At 39.9% G+C, this 26,830-nt stretch overlaps 1 protein-coding gene and 1 pseudogene across 1 annotated transcript in view; both read right to left on the reverse strand.

Annotated features, from left to right (window-relative positions):
* Nucleotides 1–24,257, reverse strand: part of Pip4p2 (phosphatidylinositol-4,5-bisphosphate 4-phosphatase 2) — a 51,802-nt gene extending 27,545 nt beyond the window's left edge. Inside the window, exon 1 of the mRNA XM_031366562.1 lies at nucleotides 23,854–24,257. Within this exon, the coding sequence (XP_031222422.1) occupies nucleotides 23,854–23,959 (106 nt within the window). The 5' untranslated portion in view covers nucleotides 23,960–24,257. The remainder of the gene's footprint in view (nucleotides 1–23,853) is intronic.
* On the reverse strand, nucleotides 15,311–15,423 carry LOC116089667 (annotated as a pseudogene).
* Nucleotides 24,258–26,830: the final 2,573 nt, after the last annotated feature.

Here is a 26,830-nt window from a genome sequence, read left to right on the forward strand (position 1 = left end):
GATCTGATGCCCTCTTCTGGCCTCTCTGGATACCTGTATACAAGTTATCTTCACTGACACAGATGCATACATGCAAATAAAAATAACAAAATTAAGTGAGTTTTCTTAGTATTTTATTATCTTTTGTGTATGCGTGTTCTGTCTGCATATATCCTTGTCCATCACGTACATGCCTGGTACTCAATATGATGCCAGAAGAGTCACCATATCCCTTGGAATTCATGTTGCAGGCAGTGGTGAGCAGCCATGGAGGTGCTGGAAATTGAACCTGGGTCCTCTAGAAGAACAGCCAGTCCTCTTAACCACCAAGTCAACTTTCCAGCTCCAATAACCTGTGTCTTGTTTGTTTGTTTGTTTGTTTTTAAGAATAAAATGTCAGTGTTGTAACAATCACTTGAAATGTAAAATATAAAATCCTATGAATTTTACCTCAAAGATTGACCCTACACCATTTTTAATCTGTCAAGCAGAGAAAAGCCCTTAATGTCAAAATATGTTCATATCTGCTCTTTTGAAGGTGTCGTGGAATAACCAGTGTTGATTCAATTTAAAACAGAAGAGACAGTCAGCTCCATGTAGCCTAAGGCCTGTCTGGCTTGTTGATAACTCGGTCCCTAGCACTCTTAAAATGTCCCCTATTTGGCTGATATTCACTACATAGTTACTGAATGATTCAGTGAGCTCACAAAGCACTGAAGTGTATTGGGTATAATATTGTTTCTTAGTAAAATAAGATTAAATAAATATATCACTGCCACTCCCCTCATAGGAGAGCCAGTATCCTTTTAAAACTACTCTACACTGGAGCAAAAAAACAAAAAAAAACAAAAAACAAAAAACAAAAAAAAAAAAAAACCTCTCTTCCTTGTGGAGCAAATGGTCCTTCTAACCCATGGCCCTGGAGGTGATAAAGCCAGGAGATATCAGCTTGACCCAACACGTGACTAGAAAAGCAGGTACTGTAGCCTCATTGCTCCCCTAACCAGCACTTCTAGGCTTTCCATTATAATTTTCTGTGCATCACTGTAGTTAGCCCTACAGCAATGGAGAGACACTTGTACTTCTAGCATCTCTCAGTCAGAATTTATCCAAAGGAAGCCTTCATTGACAGCTCTCTCTCCTCCCATAAGAGACCAGCAGCAATTAGGATTTAAATTTCTTCACTTCATGTCCTTTCACTTTTACAATAGTCAAGAAATCACTAGAGCTGAACCCCAGGGAAATGTATAAATTAAAAAAAGGCTTCTGTGATCTCAGAATTGAAGTTCACTATTAAGTAAAAGATGCCATTTTTTTTTTAAGATCCTTGGTAGATACTTAAGCAATGAACATCTTCTCTGTGGGGTTATATTAAATAAAAGATCCCTTTTTTCTGTGTATTTGCAGTCCTTAATTCTAAACAGCATTGCCAAATCTTTAGTACTGTGCCACACATCAGAAGTGAAATCAATGTATGAAGTCTAATGTTTTCTCTGGAAAGAAAGCCTTCAGATTAGAGACTGCCTTGCTGCCTGCTCTTGCAGACAGGAGTCTAGCAAGGCTGTCCTCTGAGAGGCTACACCCAGCAGCTGACTCACCAGATACAGACACCCACAGCTGAACAGTGGGTGGAGCATGGGGATTCTTATAAAAGAATAGGAGGAAGGACTGCAGGTCCCAAAGGGGATAAGAACTCCACAGGAAGACCAACAGAGTCAACTAACCTGGACTCTGGGGCTCTCAGGTCCTGAACCACCAACCAAAGTACATACACAGGCTGAACCTACACAGGCTAGACCTAGCCCCGACACGCACACACAAATGTGTATATCTTCTTCTACCTGGGCTGCCTTGCCTGGCCTCAGTAGGAGAGGATGTACCTAGCCCTGCAGAAACTGTACCATGGTGGGAAGATACCTGGGGTGGGGAGAGGGAGTTCTACCCTCTTAGAGGAGAAAGGGGAAAGGGGAAAAGGGTTGTGGGACAGTGTAGATTGGAGGTAAAGTGAATACATGAATAAAAGAAATAATAACAATAATAAAAAAGAAAGCCAACACCTAGAGATGCTGACTGCTGAAGGGCTCTGTGATTCTGCTTCTCCTAGAACGGAAGTCATTGCTCAAAAGGCAAAGAGATGGTGTGGGGGAAAGACGTAATCATTCCATGGCAACTTCCTAGGAAACTAAAAGAGAGAGAGTGAAGGCAGAAGGATCAAAGGACACAGAGCTGCTCCATAACACTCAAAAGGAAGTGGTACCACCCTGCAAACCCACAAGTGATCAGATTACAGTTTCCCATCACAAGCATCAGCATCGTCCATCTATTCTGCGCCAAACAGTCTCTCCATTTTGCTAATTCATTCTAGCTGCGCCAAACAGCCTCTCTACTTTGCTAATTCATCCTAGTGTATTAATCTGTACTCTTTCTGAGACACACTCTGTATTCTAAAGGTTGGCATTGCCTCGCTGGGCTGCTCCGCCTTTACCTCCTCACTCTCTCCTCTATAAACCTCTTCAATGGCAACGCCTGCCCACTGAATTCACTTTCTTCACCCGTGCACTCACTCTAGGCAGCCCTTGACAAAGATGGATGCATAACAGAAAAATGACATCATATTCAAGTCTGAGATGGTCTAGGTTCCTATTACAGAAGGAGGCCCCTGAAAAGAAGGCCAGCATTATTCTCCCCCCACCCTCACACTCCGTTTCCACTTCAGGATCACTTTCTTCATAGTCTTTGGGAGAATGTGGCTTAAAGACAAAGTCAGCTGAGCTGTTATAGGACCTCTGCTTTCAATGCCAACTCTCTCAATACAGCTCAATACAGAGAAGAAGGAATACCATTCTTCATCCCTCTCCTTCTCAGAACCAAAGATATGGTTCTCCCGGAACCACACCACTGTTAGAAGGAAGTATCTGGTACACATCAGATTAAGACAGAGTATGTTAGTGACCAGGTCACTGACTGTCACCCTGTAATCTAAATACACTATTCTTTGTTCACTATTGTGACTGTGGAGCTGTGTAGACACCCTCTGACTCTACAAGCTGGCTGCAGGTGTTCTCTTAGTAGGTGCTGGAGAAAACCTACCAAGCCAGAAGAGAGAGGCATTTGTCTCTTCTGTTACCTGTTTGTTTCCTATGAGCTTCTAACAACCTGCTAGTTTTCTAAATGTCACCCTTGGAATATTCCCCCACCATGGCTAAAGCATTTTCCCAGGGCAACACTGAATCCCATTTTCAATCTTCAACTATCAACTTCACTGTGTAGGCCAAGTTCCAGCCAGCCTCTTTAGGCAACATTCTTAGTGCCAGCTGCTGGGTGGTCTTCAATAACCATATTTCAGGAGTGCAGGGACCTCTTCCCCACACTGCAGAGCTTTAACAATTTCAGCATTTGCTCCCTGGGCCTAACCATGGCTGCTAAAATGACTGCTACATTTTGTTACCTGCTGGACACTTGAGACAAAGATGTTTACCTCTCAGTTACCTAGTTAGCAATTTTATACCTAGCTAACAATTCTTTCTATTAATTTCTATTGAGTTGTTTCTGTATTCCCATAAGGTACTGATTTATGAAACTGATATAAGATACCTCAGGAAAACAGGGATAAATCAGAGGAGTGGTTGGATGAGCCTGGAGTGGTTATTTGAGCAGCATGCTGGGCTCCTTACCAATGAGATAGAGGAGCGTATTGATGGGTGACATGAGTGTAGTCATTCTGAGGAACCTGACTAAGCCTGGTGTTAAGTATGATGTTTATCTATGGCTGCTTCGTGTAATCATTACAGGATTAATTACTGTGTAGCCTGTGATAGAAAAGGATGTCCATGAATGTACAGTACAGGTCCTGGAAGAAATTAAGGAGACTCAGATCTTTACACTCTTAGCTTATCAGAGAAGCAGAGAACTGTTACAGCTTTAAAATTATCATGTATTTTTCATTAAGAAATGGATAATAACTAATGGGGTACAAAGAGACTCTCTTCTGCCTCCTGAACTGGTTCTCTTTAGATAGCCTGCCAGATCATCTGTCCCTAGTGCTGTGGCCTAAACTCTCATCAAAGCCTATGCTGTGCCCCCCCCCTTTTTTGTCTACATATGGTAATAATATATCTCCTAATAAATTCCCTAGTCCTCAGAATAAAAGAAGGAAAGAATCGAGGAAGCAAGCAAATAAGCAAGCAAGTCTGAAGAGCTTATTAGAAATCAAACACAAAAGTTAGTTGTAGTAATTGAAAGCTGTCAGATAAGTCCACAGCCTTACTAAGCCTGTCACTGATAGTCAGTCAGGGTACTGATTACAAAGGAGTAGAACTGCGGACCTTAGCATGTACCCCAAATGGAGCTGAGAGTACATCCCTGACTCAAAGACTCCCTCACAAGTAGAAAAATAGCTTTCTCTCCTTATCCTCAAAGATCAGCCTTCCCTTTATAAATACCTCCTTTGAAGGAGTGGTCTACAAGGAAATGGCTGGCCATTTTCCTTAAGATCAACCATTAAAACCTCTTATTGCCTCAAGATTTAGGATGAGGGCAAAATTTCAGCATGCTTTAAAAGACTGAAACTGGGTCTGGTAAGATGCTTCTCTGATTACAAGCCCTAGCTGCTCTTGCAGAGGACCAGGTTAAGATCTCAACACCCACACAGTGGCTCGCCACCATATGTGGCTCCAGTTCTGGGGATCCAATACCTCTTCCTCTGACCTCCAGGGGCAATACACACACACACACACACACACACACACACACACAAAATTAAATGAGTCTTAAAACTAATTTAAAAAAAAAATGCAAACTCTAAACAGAATTGAATTGTGCATTAACAGAACTATAAGATTTCTGGTAATACCTACCATCTCAAACCTGAAAATATTTTGGAGTAAATTTTCAAGGTACAAGAGAAAAGAAGACAAAACATAATGCTGAGCTGAGCCAGATTTTCTGGATTCCCTTCTTGGTTTAAAGCTAGAATTGGCTGAGATGCATATGAACTCATAGAGACTATCGCAGTATGCACAGGCAACACAGGTTCAACCCAGATAGGGGCTGAGCACTGGGATGGAGAAGCAGATACAAGTTCTCATCCCTCACCAAGAAGAAGTTCTCTCCTATTGACAACCACACACAAAGAAAAACCTAGTTTATTCCAATGGAGTCTTACTGGATAACCACACTCAAAGGCAGTCCGCACCTACCAACACAAAGTGAACTCAATGGTATTTTTGTAGACGTTTGCTCTCCTATGGTTTTGTTTGGGTGAATTTTTTTTGTCTTATTGGCCTTTTGTTTGTACTTGTTGATTTCTAAATTTGTGGGGATTTTGGTGTGTGTGTGTGTGTGTGTGTGTGTTTCTTGTGCTTGTTCTTTGTTTTGTTTTTGTTTTTTATTTTGGTTTGACTGGTTATTATTTGTCTGTTTGCCTGTTTTCTAAAGAGAGAAGGGAAGAGTGTGGGGTTGGGTAATTGGAGTTGACTTATTAACTGGAGCAGCCATTACAGAAATCAGTAGGGTTCTCAAAAGCTAAAACCAAAATTGCTATATGACCTGCTATTTGACTCCTGGCTATGGACCTATATGGACTATAGTGGTACTTGGATATCCACGTTGACTGCTAAACTGTTCACAGAACCCAGAATGTAATATGGAATCAGCCTACATGTCCAGAAACAGAAGAATACATAATAAAAATGGACATGTACAAAATGAAATTTTATCCGGGCATAAAGAAAATTAAATTACGACATTTGCAGAATAATGGGCTGTATTAGAGATCATTATGTTGAGTGAAATAAACCAGATTCAGAAAGACAAATGTCATGTTCTCCCATTTACAGAATCTAAATGTAAGCATATGTATGTATATGCACATATACATATATCTATGTATAGATGGAAATGGGAATAGGGCTATGAAAGACGACGTGGAAGAGGTCTAAATGGAGGAGAAAGGAGATCAAGAGAAGCTAAGAGTCCACATGTGGCATCAAAGCACATGGGAAGGTAGGGTCACTGAAGACAGTGGGAAGCAATGAGCAATGATAGTTATACACATGTAATGCCACAAGGACGACTATCACCTTGTGTGATAACAGGAAGATTATTATTTGCTTAAAAAAGAAAACTCTGATGATGAAAGAGTGTGCACCAAGGTTACAAGAGGAGGGAAAAGGCCGAGGGCATAGATCTTACTGCACAATCTACCACACTGATTCCTCTAAGTATTTCAACACTTCTATAAAAGTTTACCATTCATGCCTTCCTTCAATCCATACCTCTAGAAAAACAGCCATACATATGATATGGCTGCAATATCAGCATGAGAGCAGCATCAGTTTACATCCCAGAGCCATTATGGGAACTTACATGAAGCCAGGAAAGACCACAAGGCAACAACAAACCAGGTGTTCCTACCTCTCAGCCAACAATGAATATAAACTTTCTCTATGAACTATCACCAACTGCCTTGCACTATCTCATGCATATAGACTGTGTCAAAGAACAGCCACAGGACTGGAGATCATGGTAAGAAATGCTTAACTACCTACCGATACGCAACTCCTAGATGACAATGGCTGCTACTCTAATTTCCCCTTTCCTTGCAAGGCACACACAGCCTAATCTGAATGCAGTTCACCTGTGGCACTGCTATTGCTCCCAAGAAGTGATGGCTTATGGAGTATTTTCAATTTTGCTTTTTTCAATTATTTCATTTATTGCTATTTCAAGAAATACAATTTTTTTCTGGCATTGCTTTATGTGACATCACACTGAGTATTTATATGGCTCCACTCTCAGTTCAACATTTACAACACTGCTTTCAAAATACATGTCTCAAAAAACTACAAAGACGATCCTTTGTTATAAAGATCAAATAACTGCTTCCATAGCCAAGGAAGGAAGGAAGGAAGGAAGGAAGGAAGGAAGGAAGGAAGGAAGGAAGGAAGAAAACCTCCTACAGTCTAGACAGGTGTAAAGGATCACTCTTCTGTTACTTTGTTTTAAGATTTATTTATTTAATGTATGTGAGTACACTGTAGCTGTCTTCAGACACTCCAGAAGAGGGCATCAGATCCCATTACGGATGGTTGTGAGCCACCATGTGGTTGCTGGGATTTGAACTCAGGACCTCTAGAAGAACAGTCAGTGCTCTTAACCTCTGAGCCGTCTAACCAGACCCTTCTATTATTCTTTTTACTCATCACATTCCACTGATGATCACAAACTGCATTTTCTAAGAGAAAGTAAGACAGTCTTTGGCATGTCAATATATACATATACATATACATACACATACACACACACACTCACACACACACACACACACACACACACACACACACACACACACACACATATATATATATAATGTATATACTGACCTCAAGTATTCATAAATCACTAGTAATAAGTAAGTCTACTTATCCCAGGCCTGTTGAGAGACATGTTAGGCTGAGAGATGACACGGGGAGAGGAAGGGGAGAAAGAAACTACATGCATGAGAAAAGAAAACAGCCAAACTGGTTTTGTAATGTTTGGTTTGCTTAAAGATGTCAAACAAGATGGCATTCTGTTAAAATCACATACTACTTGATAGTATAAATACATAAACTAGTATACTATACTCTGCATCTTTCTAATTAGAAATTATTACCTTTAATGAATTATAAGTGGATCAATGATTAACCAATTTTAGATTAAAAATCAATAATTAGAATTTTAGAATTAGAATAATTTTAGAACTTGAAGTAATCATTGTACATCTGAGCAAAATCAGATAAATACATGAGAGCCGACAAGACCCTTAGGATTAATATTTATTTTACAGGCATATAATAAGTGCTGAAAACTATTAGTGAAAAAAAAATCCCATTTTAGCCAATGGATTAACTAAATGTCATTTCCAAATTAAAGATTCCTAAAGAAATGGAGCAATTAAAGTGGCAGTTCTTCCCTACAGATTGTGGCAGTGACCCCCTTAACGTGCCTTTTCTAGCAAAGATGTGACCGTACCTTCCATGGACCACACTGCCTTTTGTTCTCATGCTTCTCCAGCTCCCTGTAACACCTCCACTGTGCAGTGATGTCACCAGGATGCCTCACTCCATCACCCATTCATTCACATGGTGGATGCAAGGAGGATGGGGACACCGAGTTAGGGAGGGAGCATGCCTAGTGCCTGGACATAGGAGATCACACGCAAGAGAGATGACAGAGAAAGGGATCCTATCTCCAGCCATGTCTCTCTAGGATCACACACACACACACACACACACACACACACACACACACACACAAACATGCAATACAAACTGGACACAGGAACTGTTTAGGGAACATGTATTTCCTGGCAAAGACTACACATAACAGGAGAGCTTTGCTGTGCAGCTGGTTTCAGTTGCAATAGTTCCAGAGTTGCCTTTCCATTCGTCTGTCTGTAGAAAGGAAACATTTACCTCAACCTGGAAAAGACTAGAATTGACCAGTAACCAATACTGGTGGGAGGCAATAAGGAAAACATGTAGGAGACGCAGTGGTGCTTCCTATTTGAAGCAGGATTCTCCTAAGACCTAGGGAATGTTGTCAATGAAGGCCAGCCATGTCTGGCATTCACATCAAATAGCATTCTCATGCAGGATTTGTATCACTTGCTTTCTAATGTATGATACATTTTATTCAAGTAGTATTTTCTACGTTAGTAGACTTTCTCAACTACTGATCTATAACTTAACAAATCATTATCTTTCAAAGCATCTGCACTATCCCATCATAACCATGTATTACTACCTGTCTATAACATGTTGATGAAGCCTTCCCTTTCATGTTTCCCTTTCATATTATCATATGCTTATAACTAATGGTGGACTTTTCTCCCTTCGAAAATTTCACTTTATGTTTATATTGCCATAACATTTCTTGTGAAAAAAATTGTGCTTTATTTATCACATCAATGTATTCATTCTGCTGGTATGAGAACCTTCTCTCTGCAGATCACAGAAGCCACCACACCTATGAAGCACCTTGCCAGTGTTTCTAAAGACTATTGCATATAATATGCACATATGCATATTTGCCCTATGTTTTTATACACTAGACAATGTGCCTTACTCTATTTCTCATCACACATTTTTGCCTCACAGCATCTTCTGGCAATCTTCCCTGCTAGTATTCTAATGGTATATACAGTTCCCTCATTTGCTTTTCTAGCTACAAGCCAGTCCTGATGACACACATCTTTATATAGCACTGGAGAGGTTGAGGAAGGCTGATCTCTGAGCAATCAAGGCTAGCCTGGTCTACGAAGCAAGATCCAGGAGAGCCAGGGCTACAACAGAGTAACCCTGTTTTAAAAAACAGAAACTTATTATTTTTCCAACTGCACAGCATTCCATTCCAGCCACACATGTCATGGCTTATTGTGGTTGCTTTATATAACATGGCTGCAAGTTCTCTGTCCCTCTTACCATAAAGACATGAAGTCCATATTCCTCCACTTTTTAAACCAGGTGATTTACAACTACTTCAACCAATAAGTTTGCAGATGTGGTAATTTTTTGATTTTCAGACTCAATGATACATATTTTTTTAACTTTTATTACATTATGATGAGAAAAGATACATGATTTCAATTTATCTGAATTTGTTAACATTTCAAAACATATTTTAAGAAAATAGAATTAATCACATTCTTATTTCCCTTTTGTACCCCAACTCCTCCCAGAGACCCCCCTTCAATACCTACAATATCTTTTTTGTCATGTTCTTTAAAATTTATAAAATATTATAACAATAAAAATGAGTATTAGAAAAGTTGTTTGATATAAAACAACAATCAATTTAACAGTCTTATGAAGATGCTTGTCTAGAGCAATACTGAAAATACATGTTTTTCTCCATATAAATTTTAAATAACTCCAAATATATTAACTGTATATTTCAAAATAATGCACTGCTACTAGTATTTTCTTAAGTGAACATAAATATATAAAGTCTTTTTGTTTGTTTGTTTTGTATTTAGTAGAGCTTAAAATCTTGGCTCTTACTGTGGTACAAGCCCAAAATAAGAACAATTTTTAGACATTGGATTTCATTGTAATAAGGCTGTATTTCAATTACCCTCACATCACCAAAGGATTTTACCTGCATCATAGCTAAGCTGAGAGTTGACAGTTCTGCTGCACCAAGGAATGAATTGTAGGCACTATTTTTAGACACATACTTCCTGCTATGGTCAAAGCTATTTGACTTGAGTGAGTGACTTTATTCTCAGTCCATAGAGAACAGGTTAAATTCATTTAAGAAATGGTGTGTGTATTAAGATGGTCTATCCATAAAGACATTCACCAACTGTTTCAATGAACAATGGTTCTGCTAGGAGGGTGGCACAGACATTAGGTGAAGAATTTGTTTCATTGGCTGTGATAATTTGGAAAAGCATTCATCTCAGAGAAAGAGTAACTTATAAAGTCTTATTCTTCAAACTTGATACAAGAGTTACAAACGTCAGGCAAAGCCTTCACTCTTAGTCTTTGTTGTTCTCTTACAAGCCCCTTCCCAATTTGTCTATGTTTCTTTTGGGTATATAAAGACTTTTGAAATATATAAGCTGTTCTGAAAACCATAGTATAGTGTAAAGGCATGAAATAAACAATACTCCTAACAGAGAGGCTGAGATAGAAGTCTGATTTCAAGACCATTATATGGTACACAGGAAGACACTGTCATGTACAAACAAGCAGAAAGTGTATATGGATTGTACAATATTGGACCTACTTCTCCAATTACCAAATTAGAGAGACCATTGGATGACCATCAACAAATTTCTAGTTCCTCATATTTTTGGATTTCATTCACTTAGGATATGTTGGTAATATTAATTTTCATATTAAGATAATAAGAAAAAGTAGTTGTTATTTCCTGTTGTTTTTGTTATAAGAGGTGGAATTAGGTTTGGGTGGATTTGTTGAAAGATTACTTTCTTGCTTCTTCTAGGGTGTAGTTTCGCTCCATCCATGTTGATGTTTTCCATTTATTATCCTTTGTAGGGCTGGATTTGTAGAAAGATAATGTGTAAATTTTATTTTGTCATGGGATATCTTGTTTTCTCCATCTATGGTAATTGAGAGTTTTGCTGGGTATAGTAGCCTGGGCTGACATTTGTGTTCTCTTAGGGTCTGTATGACATTTGCCCAGGATCTTCTAGCTTTCATAGTCTCTGGTGAGAAGTTTGGTGTGATGATTATAGACCTGCCTTTATATGTTACTTCACCTTTTTCCTTTACTGCTTTTAAAATTCTTTCTTTGTTTAATGCATTTGGTGTTTTTATTATTATGTGCCGGGAGGAATTTCTTTTCTGGTCCAGTCTATTTGGAGTTCTGTAGGCTTCTTGTATGTTCATGGGCATCTCTTTCTTCAGGTTAGGAAAGGTTTCTTCTATAATTTTGTTGAAGATATTTACTGGCCCATTACATTGGGAGTTTTCACTCTCTTCTATACCTATTATCCTTAGGTTTGGTCTTCTCAGTGCATCCTGGATTTCCTGGAAGTTCTCAGTTAGGATCTTTCTGATTTTTGCATTTTCTTTGACTGCTGTGTCAATGTTTTCTATGGTGTCTCTTGCCCCTGAGATTCTCTCTTCTATCTATTGTATTCTGTTGGTGATGCTTGCATCTACGACTCCTGATTTCTTTCCTAGGTTTTCTATCTTCAGGGTTGTCTCTCTTTCTGATTTCTTTATTGTTTCTATTTCTATATTTAGATTCCGGATGGTTTTGCTCATTTCCTTCAGCAGTTTGATTGTGCTTTAAGGGATTTTTGTGTTTCCTCTTGAAGGGCTTCTAACTGTTTACCTGTGTTCTCTTGTATTTCTTTGAGAGTGCTATTTATGTCTTTCTTAAAGTCCTGTATCATCATCATGATAAGTGATTTTAGATCTGAATCTTGCTTTTCTGGTGTGATGGTGTATCCAGGACTTGCTATGGTGGGAGAATTGGGTTCTGATGATGGCAAGTGATCTTGGTTTGTGTTGCTTATATTCTTATGCTTGCCCTGTACCATCTGGTTATCTCTAGTGCTACCTGCCCTTGCTAAATCTGACTGGAGCCTGTCCTTCCTGTGGGTGTCAGAACTGGTTGTGTCAGAACTCCTCAGAGTCAATCTGTCTCTGTGATCCTGTGATTCTGGGATCTTGTGATCTTGGGCTTGTTAGAACGCCTGGGAGTGGAGCTGCTTCTGGTTGTTTTGGGACTGGATGCAGAGCTTGCACCCAAGGTCTGCTTAGTGCACCAGCCCAGACAGACTGGAAGGATCAATCATACATATTATCTGGCGTTCACTTGGATCATCCTGTACTGAGGCATGATTTATTCTCATTAGAGATTAGTAGCAAATCCAACGTATGCCAAACTTGGCAAAGTATCCTACACAGAGAACCAAGACGGTCCTATAAGTTTGGAAACTATTTATTTATCAAATTTTTACATTGTTTTGTATTCATGTATAGAATCCAAACACCTCAACAGAAATCAATGTTTATTTGGGTAACATCCTATGGAAATCTTCCTATTTAAATCACTCCTATATATATGTATTACTTCTCTTTAGGATGATGAAGCTTAGAACTTTTAATTTCTGAAACAATAAAATATCACTTTGTACTGTGTCATCCTCAATCTCTCCCTCTATTGAAATCATATTCAAATCTAGGATAATTAGAGCCTTTCTTATAAACTGTTCTGAAATTCACATGTATCAACCAAGTTTAACTCAGCAAAATATGGGCCGAAGAAATCATATGCCTCCAAACCCTCATGTTTGAATAAATATTCTTTGACCAGTCACATAGCATGTGCATGCATGGTCTGCAGATGGATGAAACATTCCATGCTAGTCCGACTTCTAACTCAGAAAAGAAGAAATACGCACTAGTTCTAAAACATTCACATATTGTCTTTTCAATAAAGATAATATAAAATTTAGAATTTAATCCCAGGTGGGACTTTGGAAGTAAAGGTAAAGAGAGGTAATGCAGGTAATATAGATTGAGCACCTACCTATTTTAAGGTAAATAGTTTAAGCATCTCTAATTTTAAAACAAAAACAAAAACAAAAAACTAACCTCCAAACTGTTTTGAAATCCAAATCATTTTGAACCCTACAATGACCCAGTATTTCAGATTTCACCTTTTCAGATTAGGAATGTTCAGCCTGTGGTGCCTATGCAAATTTCTAATTAATTAGCTAATTAACTAAACCACTTACTATCCCAAGCACTTTGGATGAAGGATATTCTGTAAAGATATATCTCAAGTGCTTCAAATTCCTTACCAAAAAAATTAGGCCACAAAACATAAAGTATAAAAGTCAAAGGTAGTACTGCATACTGCTTGTTTCTGGTGTGAGAAACTGAGGCTCTGAGTGCCTGACAACAATTAAAAATGACTCTGAGGCTATAAAGGAACTGAGCTCCAGAATGCTTGGAAGTCTCACCTGAAGTCATGAAAAAAGAGCAAGACCTTGTACATATCTTATGCTTATTCCCATAGAGCAAAAATGGGGAGAGGGGTTATTTTATTACAACAATGGATCAAAGAAAAATGCCTAGAAACATATAAAAGCAACACAAATCCAGTAGAACTCTTCCTCCCCTTACCCACCAAAGAACAGAATCTTTGTCAAAAACAAACCACAGCCAGAAATACATTACTGATTCCTTTTAGAAGATATGAAGCCAGCCAGTGGTGGTGCAAGCCTTTAATTCTAGCACTTGGGAAGCAGGGGCAGGCAGACTTCTGAGTTCGAGGCCAGCCTGGTCTACAGAGTGAGTTCGAGGTCAGGGCTACACAGAGAAACCCTGTCTCAAGAAAAAGAAAAAAAAAAGATATGAAAATGATGTTATTCTCACTATACTTAATACACTTTTAGTGATTATGAAAATACAATGCACAAGAGCTGAGCTCAAAGTCCTCTCCAGAATTGCCTACTTTCTACCACAGCAGGATTACAGTTCTCATTTGGAGAACTTCCCCAGTTATTTCCCAGGGCTTACTAGCCTGAAAGACAGTTGTGAACTTCTATCGTGCTCATGCTAGCTCTCCTCTGCCAAACCTCTGTCCATCTGCCAAGTGCCATCAGCAAATGCCAGTGCTCTATGCTTGATCTCCTCAGACAGGTGTGGAGGTTGTGGTGAGGAAATCACAAGTTCCAAGCTTGCCCCAGCTACCTAGTGAGACCCTATCTCCAAACACAAGCATGGATGGATGGATGGATGGATGGATAGATGGATAATGAATTCAACCACATCTCAGTATTTCCAGTGTTTCCAACGCCTCCATCACTGTTCAGAACATCATTCACAACTCATAGCCCCTTAATTAGTGCTATATCTCACTGGTTTCTTCTCATCTTCTCTATGTATCTGTTTTCCATATACAAATCAGGACAATTTTTAAAAGTAAAGTTTACTTTACTCTAGCCCTCCATGGCTCCTCATTACCATCATAAAGCAATCTCTCTCTGTCTGGTGACTTGCCAAGCCTCTTGGGCTCTCTCAGCCCACACCAATGACCTCTTCTAACTATTCTTCCCTAAATCCCCATGCTCTTAACTGTGGTATGCCCAGCTGTAAAACTGCACGTCTTATATTTCCTGACCCCATTGTCTAGAAATCTCTTCTTTCTCCCAAAGTTTTGATGACTGATTCTGACTCATTTTTCAGGACTCTGTGATTGTTGCCTCTGAAATATCTTTCCTGACAGCCCATCTGAAACATCGCTGTCCCTTGGTTATTATTCTGAAATTACAGTGCTTAGAGTACACAGCTTAAATGAATGGAAGTTCTTCAGCATATGAATAGCATAATAGGCACTCAAATATTTGAAAGAGAGGCTGAAAGAACAGGAGTGGGGTGAGGCTTGTTTTAACATTTTAAAGGTGCTGGGGAAAAAACCTGAGTGAAATGTGAGAATTATAAAATAAAATGAAAGAACTTTGAAGGCCAGTGCTTAGGGAAAACCGGAAAAGGATTCTGACAGGAAGTGCTTGGCATGCCCCTGGAGTGCCAGAAGCAAATATATATACATATTTCATCCCTATTTTCTTGTTTATATTTATTTATTGTATGTGAGGACACTGTAGCTGTCTTCAGACACACCAGAAGAGGGCATCAGGTCCCATTACAGATGAGAACTGAACTCAGGACCTCTGGAAAGGCTCTTAACTGCTCTTAACTGCTGAGCCATCTCTCCAGGCCTAGTCTCATCCATTACGAAGATGTGGCCTCAGTGAAATGAAGTTTGACTTTTTTTTTCTTTCTTTTTCTTTTTCTTTTTCATCTGTGACTCCAGACAGGATCCAAAGAGGAAGTGTAGTTTTTCCTCTCTGGGTTTTATGAAGAGTTTCTTTACCCTTCTGGAAGTTTGACTTAAGAAACAATTGAGAGATATCCCTTAACTGAATAGATGAATTATAATAACATAAAAATCAAGTTTTCATATTCATCCAGAACATGCATGTTCAGTATCGTAGAATGCCAGGACATTTCTTGCATTCATGACAATGTGACTTCCAGTGGGTCTCAGAATCTTTGGCAAATAACAAACATTTAAACAAAGTTCACTAGGGTGTGTGTGTGTGTGTGTGTTTGTGTGTGTGTGTGTGTGTGTGTGTGTGTGCTCACAGAATAAGTTTTTGCATCTACATCATTTCTCCTTATAAACAGATAATCAATCTTGGTTCTTCAAGTATGCAGGGAGATCCCCAGCCCAACAAGGGGATCTGGATGTTTTGATTCATCTATTTTGGGTAATTCATAAACACTAAATATAGGTTATAAGATTATTTCCCAGCAATAGACTCATAGTTGTGCACACTCTAAGTTTCCTAGTTTTATTTCAGAAGGAAATAACCAAGCTGATGCATTAACTTGCCTAATTTTTACTTGTCCAGAAGAAAATTGGGAAGGGATATGCATCTGTATTGCGTACGGAGCCACTGAAACATACATTTCTCCTCAGCTCCTTCAGCCCTGAGCCAGCAGAAACACAGACTGAAAGCAAGGAGACAGTGGAAGTCACCAGAAAGATAGGGAACTTCCGGTAAAAGGGCAAAGAGAGATGTGGATCATATCATCAAAAGTCAAGTCTGCCCACCTGGGCCCCAGTCAGGCCCTTTGCACCCTAGGAGCAGTTATTCTACTGATGACTCTGTGTTTACGAGTGGACAGTGGGACCATCATAGACACATTCATTCATCCGGAGAAAGGACTGTATTTAACTTTTCCTAGGAATTTGAATCACTTCCCATTACATATATGGACATATATTCTACAAGATACTAGGACTACAAATCAAAGCTATTCCCTAGATTTTTCCAATCAATACAATAATGTTACTAATAGACATAGTTTGGATCTCTATTCGTGTTGGCAGAGTATTATACACAATGCTTTCACTGTTATAATAATATAATTTGTATACAGGACACTAGTGTATCAAATGACAACTAGATTTATCTACAACATCTCAAACTAAAACCACTCTGGATATCCTGCATTTAAAAAATGAAAGGGGTTAGGTGTGGGCAGTGGTGGTACATGCTTTTAATCCCAGCACTTGGAAGACAGAGACAGGCAGATCTCTAAGTTCAAGGCCAACCTGGTCTATATAATGAGTTCCAGAACAGCCTGGTATATACAGAGACATCTTATCTAGAAAAAAACAAAACAAAATAAATGAATAAGTAGATATGTAAAAATTAAAAAAAATATGTAAATGTCAGAAAACAGTCCAAAATGGAGTCCTGCAAGGGGAATTTTGCATGCTTGTGAGAAAATTCCAAGAAACAAGCATGTCATGACCTCAGTTTTGTGGGGAGCCGCAGCTGCCACCCTACATATATATTGAACACCTGGTCTCCGGCCAGAGCAGAGAGCATTGATAAACAAGCCCTTAGTTGGGAAAGCTGGGTGCCTCCAGTTTGTGATGCAAGCTGGTATGATTTTCCCGCAGCCTATTATGCTTTGCCACGTAGCTGATGCTGATTGGGACCAGGGAAAGTATTTAACCCACAAGGGCTGGGGGCTGGAGATAGATAGGAGTATGTAAGGATAGAAGTAAGATGTAGGAATAGAAGTAAGATGTAGGGAATAGGAGTAAGTAAGATGTAGGGGATAGGAGTAAGTAGGAAATAAGAGTAAGTAAGAAGAAAGTAGTAAGATGTAAGTAGTAAGATAGAAGTAGTAAGATGTAAGTAGTAAGATGTAAAGATGTAAGTAGTAAAATAGAAGAAGTAAGATAGAAATAAGTAAGATGTAAGAAGCAAGATTACAAGATTTCCTAATTAAACTGCTTGGAGAAGAGCTTGTTGATGCCTCCTTATTTCCGCTGTACGGAAAGGCGTATGACTCAGTTTCTTAAAAACCACTGAATTGTTCTTGGAAAGTGCTTTGAATTTGAAAACTCTTGGAACTGTGCCTCTTCCTCCCAGGTATAGTAGATAGGAGTGACTTTACTTCAGCTGTTGTTATTCATGTGCCACAAATGGCTTGTCCCTGTGATTGAACACAGTACTCATGTAATTCTTCCTAACCCTCAGAGGATAAATTGCCTGATCCTGTAAATGAAGTTGACCACTGCATAAAACTTCAGTACATCTCATTTTTAGGCCTTGCATGCTATCAAAAAAAGCAGTAAACACTCAAGCAATTGGATTTTTTCCACCATGACTTCATCATGGAAATGTACATCATGGGTGGATGGCACGTGCCCTAGCACACTCCTAGGGCCCTGAGGAGCTCTGAATCAATGTTCATGTATTTAGCTCTGTGTTACAGATAGCATACTATGGTTTTCAAGCCAGGCCTTGTAGTTATAGGCTTATAGATCCTATAGATCAATTCATTTCATTTCTTTCTGGATATTTGGAAGCGCATGAAATGTCTCATATCTAGAGCTAAGTTTGGGATCCGTCTTCTCGGAAACTTGCTCATCTTCTGATGTTCTGTTTTTGTGCAGTCAGATAAACCATAAAATTGCACAAGCAGAATTCTTGGAGATCTCCGTCATCATCCTCTCACTCCCAATAGCTGTCCATCAACAAGTTCGGTTCAATCTACTCTTTGATTTGCTTTGGATTTGGCAATGCTGGGAACTAAGCCCATGGCTTCTGTCTTTTGGTCAAATCCTCCACCACTGGGTTTGATCTCCACCCCTTTTTCCATTGTTACTATCTTTTTAATTATTTTGAGACAGGATCGTATTAAGTTGACTTAGATAGTCCCCAAACTACAGTTCTCCTGAGTAGCTGGAATTATAGGTATATGCTACAATGCTTTAGTCTCCCTCCCAAACCTCATCCCATGGCTTTTATCCCTAAATACAACCTGAGTCCAAACAACCATGATAATTAATCAAATTTGCCTGAATTACTACTGCTGTTCAGTAAGACAGTTATCCCTATGTACTCTGGTCAACTATATAATTCATCTATTCCATAGAATGATTTAAAATAGTGATCTGACACACTAGTTTGTTTTTTTTTAACAAAATATCCTTCATATGGCCTGTAATATTCTAGAAACAACTCATTCATTGTTAGGGTCCCTTGGTGCAGCAGAACAAATCACTCAAAATTACAGTATCATAAACCACCATTCAGTGAGTTGCTCAGCATCAGTTTGAGATGTTGTTATTTACAGTCTCTCGTGTAGATCCAGTAATAGTTTGGCTTTAGTTAGTGTGATTTGAAGACTCATCTTTGTGGTGTATCCAAGCACTGACATGTCTGAGGTTTGGTCAGACATCTTTCTTTTTTGTGGCCTTTCTGAATGGTTGGTTTTGGCTTTCAGCATGACTGTCTCCAGGCATCCCAGTTCTTACACGACAAGTTATTTTTTCCAAAGTGTGCTTCAATAATGTCCAAAGCTAAAACAATAATCTCTTCTCATTAACATCTAAACTCATTCAGCACATCTTCTACCTTATTCTGGAGGTCTAAACCAAGTCACAGGGAGAGCCCTGATTGACGGGCTTGTTTCTCACACCAGAAACAAGCAGTATGCAATACTACCTTTGACTTTTATTGCTCTACAGGGATTGGATGTCTAAAACAAAGTTATTCTCATGAGGCAAGGAAGTCTACGGAGACTATCAACACGCCCACCTTTCTAATCTCATTTTGTATCACATGCCCTACATCTATTGCTACTTGAGCAGCACTGAACTTCCTCCCCCGACCGCACACTCACCATTCCCATTTGGTTACTGAGTTTTTGTTTTGTTTTTTTTTTCTTTTCATACAATTTGCTTTGCATACAATGTCTATGTTGTACACTTTTCACCTGGATAACTCCTGTTCCACCTTTAGATTCCCATCAAGGTTCAGGAAAGCCTTTCCCATCTCCCTTAACCAGGTTAAAACAATGAATACGGTCAAGGCACTAGACATGTTTTAAATACGGTCCTTGTCCTCTTTGTATTTTGTGTTTCTATGAATGATTGTGCAATTTGTCTCCATTACATCATAAGAGAAAGGAAACTAGTCTGTTTTTCCTTTCTTACCACAGAGCTTAGCTAAAATGCCAAGATTAGTTGAAGAATGAATGAAACAATCCTAGAAGAACTCTCTCTTTGTAACACAGTATCTCCCTTTCTGAATTATGTGCAAGTATATAAGTATATTCCCATTGTCAATACTGTGTGCACTTAGACAACCTGAAATTCAAAACATACTTCAAACAGATTTTATAAAGTGAGCTATTAGTTTTTGCCAACTTGACACAAAATGTAGTCATCTGGGCAGAGGGAAACTCAGCTGAGGAACTGCCTCCTCAAGGCTGGCCTGTGAGCACACCTGTGGAACATTTTCCTAGTTAATAGTTGGTGTGAGAAGTATCAGCCCGCTTCGGGCAGTGGTCCTGCCTTTAGACAGTGGTTCTGGGTTGCATAAGGAAGCAAGCTAAGCAAGCCACGAAAAACAAGCCAAGAAGCAGCAGCCCTCCACCAATTCTGCTTCAGATCCTGCCTACAGAGTCCTACCTTGAATGCCTGCTCTGGTTTCCCAAACTGCAATAAACCCTTTCCTCACAGACTTCTTTTGCTCACAGTGTTTGATTACATCAAAAGAGAAGCAAACTGGGATGGAAATGTAAAAGTTCTATCATTCTGTCATATATTGTCTCAAAAATTAGTAGATCTCTAAGGGAACCAAATCTATCCAAACTATTCAAGTTTGTGGTACTTCCCCCCACCCCACTTTCATTTCAAATGAAACTAATATCTGTTTTTTATTTTAATTGCTATGCCTTAACACAAGCTGGCTTATATACCAGAGCATTTTAGTCAGGAGAGAAGCACCACTCTGTAGCTACCCAGTATTGATATTGGAGACCACCAGCATTCTACTCAGAAACTCAGGTGGATAGTTTCAAGGATGTCTTAGTTAGGGTTTTACTACAGTGAACAGACACCATGACCAATGCAAGTTTTATAAAGAACAATATTTAATTGGGGCTGGCTTATAGGTTCAGAGGTTCAGTCCATTATCATCAAGGCAGGAGCATGGCAGCTTTCAGGCAGGCAAGGTGCAGGACAAGCTGAGAGTTCTACATCTTCATTCAAAGGCTACTAGCAGAATACTAATTTCCAGGCAGCTAGGACAAAGGTATTAAAGCCCACACCCACAAGTCCACAAGTCCAACAAGGTCACATCTCTCAACAGTGCCATTTCCTGGGCCAAGAATATACAAACCATCACAAAAGACTACATAGAACTCTTCTTGGGCAAAACCTGATGTCCAATGCTAAATGTTCTCCACTATATTATTAATAGCCTACCCTGAAATAACCCAAAATGCACTATTTCTCCTCAGGAGATAGGAATGATAACTCATGATCCTTAGAAAGTGATGCAAAGAGGAGCTGATGAGGTGGTTTAGTGGTTAAGAGCACATACCCTTGCAGAGGACCTACATGGGTAGCTAACAATCAACTGGAACTCCAGTTCCATGGAACCCAATGCTCTCTGCCAGCATTCTCAACCCTACACACGCATGGTGCACATACACACACTCAGGCACACACACATACACATAAAATAAAAAAATAAATTGTTCAAAAATAAGGGTGGCATAAAGCAATGGATTATAAAATATTGTTAAGCTTCCTCCTCCTCCTCTTCTTCCTCTTTCTCCTCCTCTTTTTAAACATCTGAGTAATTAGAATGGAAAAACTGGCAAGTTGGTAACATGTTTACTATGGAAAGCATAAGGACCTGAACCTGGATCCCTAGCGCGCACACAGAAAGCTGGGTGTGATGGTGCGCACTAGAACCCCAGTCATGGCGAGGCGAGGCTGGAGGAAATGTGGGCTTTGTTGGTCATCTCGAATTGCTTAATCAATTAGCTCCAGGTTAACTGAGAGACTCTGTCTCAAAAATTGAAGTAGAGAATGACAGAGTCACATGATTGTGGACCTGTGGCACTTATGTACACAAACACATAAACCACACACACACACACACACCAAGTTTGAATAATTATAAGTGGTATCATAAACTAAAATTAACCATTTAAAGTGTGTATTCAATTTCTAGTCATTGGATTCCAACCAAGAAGTTTATTATTTTCAACTATTAATGGAATCTGATTATAACAGAAGTCTTAAAATCTGAACTGCCAGAGATTGGTGTCAGATACCTTTATCCCAGCACTTGGGAGGCAGAGGCAGGTGGATTTCTGAGTTCGAGCCAGCCTGGTCTACAGAGTGAGTTCCAGGATAGCCAGGGCTACACAGAGAAACTCTGTCTTGAAAAACCAAACAAAACAAAAGCATCTGAACTGAGTCAGTCAAGAATTTCTATTTATCCTTTCTCTCCACTACATGAGCTCCATGAAGGCACAGTTTTGGTCAGCCTTACTCAGAGCAGTGTAGTGTGTGGCATACCCTGGGAGCCCATAAAGTTGCTGAATGAATGAATGGGACAGTTTTCAAGATTTAGAACGTGTGCATTCCTCAAATAATTGTTATTAATCAAGAAAAGATACTTTCATTGTGTGGATAAAATGGTTCTGCTTCTCATTTATGTTTCTTGCTTCATAGGTGTTACCCCATATGATGTTAGTGTTTTTAATATCTCCATCGGTTCTGAAAAGATTATTCTACTGTAAGGCCATAGGAGTTAAACAAACCCTTAAAGGTGGTTGTTAAGAGATCTTTAAAGTGAAATGACTTCTTTTCAGTGCTTGGTTAGAAATGCTACTTCCTATGTAGTTTGAGGAATCTGATCAAATTAAGGAAATCTATAGAGAACAATGAAGTCTATGCAGGGCCACATTATACATATGTATATATATATATATATGTATATATATATATTGATATTGATATGTGTGTACATTGTATACACACACATATCAATGTGTTTGTTGTAACCACAAATTGACTAAAAGAAGGAAAAGGCATCTCCATGACTTCAGTCTAAACTTAGTCCCTTAAAAAAAAAATCATCAAATATTTTATTCCATAGACAAAAATTAATAAACTTAAAACATTTATTCAGAACCCAGTGAATAAGGATTAGCTAGTACGATATTAATATCGAATAGCCACTAAGGGAAACCCCCTACTTGGTGTTCCTGTGACTTCTGACCAACAAGGGTAACTTGTAGGTTTTCTGTGCGTCAGTTCCCTTGGACTTTGCCCCTTTCCTCTCAGGCTGTCAATCACTCTGAATTACTCCCAGCTAACCATAGTTTTCCTTTGTTCTGCTTCTGTTTATAGATTGAGCCCCAGAATGTTGATTTTCAAGTTACAAAATGTTAAAAAGAAATGTTAAATGCCAGACAACTTCAGCCTGTTGTAGTGTGCCCCCCCGCCCCCCATTTCAGACATGAACTTAGAAGAAGTTGTTACAAGACATGTGACCTGCTTATATTCCCAAAACACTACTAACTTTGGCCTCCTTGGGTTTTAAACTTCATTCACATTCAGCCAAAAGAGCAAGATGAAGTAAGGCACGTTTGCACGTGCCATATTTAATGATCTCTGTAAGGCTCGCCTTCCAGACTTCGGTAGTAAACACTCCCGAAGACTTTGAACAAAGACAGATCTCGAATAAATGGAATCCTTTGGTAAACAGACTTTTTTTCCTTCACCACACCATTTTTTCAAATCCCTTTTTAATTCTACACTGAAAACAAAGCTCAAAATATATACAGTATAAAGTTGAGTAACTTTTTAGAAGTTAATTTCAACCTCACCCAGACTTGCATTTAAAAAACTCCTCCTTCCTTTCTAACTGAAGGTTCTTGGTTCACCACCGAAGCTATGAAACACACTGCTCACAAACAGGAATAACGTCGGTAGCTTAGGAATTTCAGACATATTAGGGATATTGATTAACTCTGTTGCTTCTGGTGAGGCACTTCCCTGCTAGCACTCGGGGGCTGAGTGTAAGAGACTAAGATGTTTCCTGCTGGAAGTCCTCTCAAGGACAAGAAGCCAGGGTGAGCAGTACCCCGTGTTTTTCAGCAACCAAAAGCACTTGTGAATGACTGAAGGATCTGCACCACCGCCCAGCTGCACTCAGGGGCTGCTTTAGAAACAGCAGCACGGAGCTTGGGAAATTCATGTCAGATCCTGAAGCTGGGAAAGGAGTGTTCAAGCACACACTCTCCACACCACAAGCAGCGGCAGCAGCGAAACCCTGCAGGGAGGCTTTCGGGAAGGCAGGCGCCGCCTGGGAAGGCAACAGTCAAGCATCCTTCTCCCCCAGCCCAAGGGAGAAGCTCTCCTCCGCCTCCGCGCTAGAGCTCCCCGGCAGGCATTCATCCTTCCAGACGTTTCTGGGAGAAGCAGAAAGGTCTATGCCGGCCTTACCTCTTGGGCTGCTTTCTTGCAAGTACGGCGGGGCTGTGGGAGTGACATTTCCCGAATGGGATGCTGACAGCAGAGGCGAACGTTCGTCCACCCCGTCAGCAGCCATGACTGCAGCGACAGCGCGGCGGGCCGCGGGTAGAGCTGGGTTGCGGCTAGGGAGGAGGGGGTGGCCAGCAATGCAGCCGCGCCGCTGCTACGGCCTCCGGGAGGGCCCAGGATGTGTCACAAGGCAGGAGGCGGGGGAGGGGAGGGTGCGGGACCGCGAGGCGGGGGGAAGGGAAGAACGCCGGGAGGCATGCTGGGGGAGGGGACTGGAGAGGAAAGAAAGAGCCCGGGAGGAGGAGGAGGAAGGGAAGAAGTGTGGAGGGAAATCCAGCCAGTCTGAGAAGGGGGTGGGGGGGGAACGGGAGGACCGATTCGGAAGTGGGGGAGGGGAAGAGATCAAGTAAGCAAGAGGAGGGGCAAAGGGAAAGAGAGGGTGAGGAATCTTTTTTAAACGAAGGGAACGGAGGATAAAGAGCAGCTTTGAGAGGCCCTGAAAGGCCTGTACTTGATTACAGGGGAAACTGGAGCAATCAAGTTCAGCTCCTCCAGGAAGTAGGAGAGTCTAACTTGTCTGGTAAACTTTGCAGCTAGGTGAAGAAAACTTATTTCTTGGGTTATCATTTTCCTCTGAGAGGTTTCTTCTTTGTTATGAATCATAGTTAAGTATCTGTTCTCTAGAAAGAAATGTTGGTGCGTGCGCATCGGGCTTTCCTCTTTTCCTTGATTTATTTATTTGTTTATTTATTTTTAGCAATAAGAGTGCTAACATTTGATTTTTTGGCACTTTAAGCATAAGTGTTAACTTTTACAACTTCTGTTTTACAAAATAAACTGTCATTTTAGTTTTTACAATAATGAGGCTTTTGTATAATGTAAGACAATTAAATCATTTTCGTACAAAAGATTTTTTTAAAGGTTGTTGGGCTGAAGAGCTAGCTCACTGATTAAGGTGCTCACAGATCTTTCTTAGGATACCAAATTCAGTTCTCGGCACCCACATTTGGTGGCTCACAAACCACCTGTAACTCCAATAAATGGAATCCAATGCCTTCATCGGCCTACACTTACACACTCAGACACTGAGATAGACAGACAATTTTTTTAAATGTTTTTAAATACTCAACAGACTTATTGTCTGACTTTCTATTTACATCTTTGTTACCTTTTTTTTTTAATGTTTTGCCATTTGATTCCAGTGAGATTTACATTTAAAAACAACAACAAAAACCAAAGTTTGGAACACAACCAAATAAAAATGCAAGGCGAATAATACCTTTCCTGCTGTGGTTCATCTGAGTGACTTGAGAAGAAATATTTACTCATTTTCCAGGTGTCCCCAAGTATCTAGGGTGTGGCTCCATGCTCAAGGTGGCTGAAAGGTCCCATAGTGAAATAGCTGTTCAGGAGACTGGAAGTTGCCCCTTACATTTCAGTCTGTATGAACAGCAGACATTCGAAACTACTCAAATCACATTTAGGATCCTCAAGTTGCTTTCTGAAGACATACTGTTTTTTCCTAAATCTATAAAGTACCAACTGGAAACCCTAAGGGAAGATAAAGAACAATGGCTTCTTTTATGCCGCATCTTTGGAGGGCCAGTAACAGGAAGATGTAATGCAATATAAGGATCTTATTATAATGTGATCCCTATGAGAACTTAGATGGGTCTCCAGTAGCCTGAGATTTGAACACTCAAGATGTAGCACACCCGGGGGGAGGGGGGAATAGCTTATCCCTTGAAAAATGAGTGCCAGTACCTCACAGAGATAAGACTAAAGACTGGTGAGTTGAAGAAAGCTTCAGAACTAATCCACAGAACCCTTTAATCCTAGTTATGGTTTGGATGGTCCTACAAAGGCTTGTATGTAAAAGACTGGTTCCTCCACAGAAAAGTATTGGGAGGTGTTCTCAAGGGTTCAGAGGAGGAGCCTTTGGGTGGTCAAAGGTGTACACCCTTAAGAGAAATTGCATTGCTGACTTATAACCTTTAGGTCTCCACACATTGCTTCCTGTGTGATGAGAGGCAGCTACTCCCACAGTTGATTTTCCCATTGCCATCTGCAGCTCTCATCAGAGGACAACTAATACCTTGTATTTGAGTTGCCAGAATAAGCTAACTAACATCTGTGCCTTGTGTATTTGTTTGTAGTGAGGCAAAGCTGACAGTAAATCTCATATTCTGTCATGCCGCCCCCAACTCCTTTTTAATGGTATATTTACAGTTGCATTATCCTCCTACTCTCTATCTCCAATTGACAGATGAGGTCAGAAAACAAATATCTTTTGGGGAGAGTCCTTTTTAAAGTTATAATTACCTCATTCTCCCTCTCCTTTCCTCCTTCAAGCCCTCCCACACACTCCCTGACTCCCTTTCAGATTCATGGCCCCTTATTATTTGATTATTATTATTATTGAATATATATGCAAAAATATATCAATACAACCAGCTGAGTATGTTGTTGTTGTTTGTATGTACACAATTTCAGGACCTATCAGTTGGTATTATATAACCAGTTAGTGGCTAATTCCTGAGGAAGACTAATTCTCCCTCTTGTCTTTGACTATAATTCTTTGTCCAGGAATAGGGCCCTTTGAGATTTTCCCCTTCTGATTTAGTATGTCTATTACTGTTGTCATTGTTTGCGTCTTATTTAGGCAGATATATTGATGAGGAATCTTGGGGGTAGCTTCCCTGTCATTTCTAAGAGATATAATTTCACTGGTCCTCTGGGTCCTGCAATTTCCCTACCCCCTCTTCTGACATGTTTCCTGTCTTAGTTATGGTTTTTATTGCTGTGAAGAGACACCATGGCCAAGGCAACTCTAATACAGGAAAACATTAATTGGGGCTGGCTTATGGTTTTAGAGGTTCAGTCTGTTATCATCATGGTGAGAAGTCTGGCAGCAGCGTGTAGGCAGACATGGCACTGG

The sequence above is a fragment of the Mastomys coucha genome, unplaced genomic scaffold, assembly GCF_008632895.1.
Source record: "Mastomys coucha isolate ucsf_1 unplaced genomic scaffold, UCSF_Mcou_1 pScaffold14, whole genome shotgun sequence".
In the NCBI taxonomy this organism is placed as follows: Eukaryota; Metazoa; Chordata; class Mammalia; order Rodentia; family Muridae; genus Mastomys; species Mastomys coucha.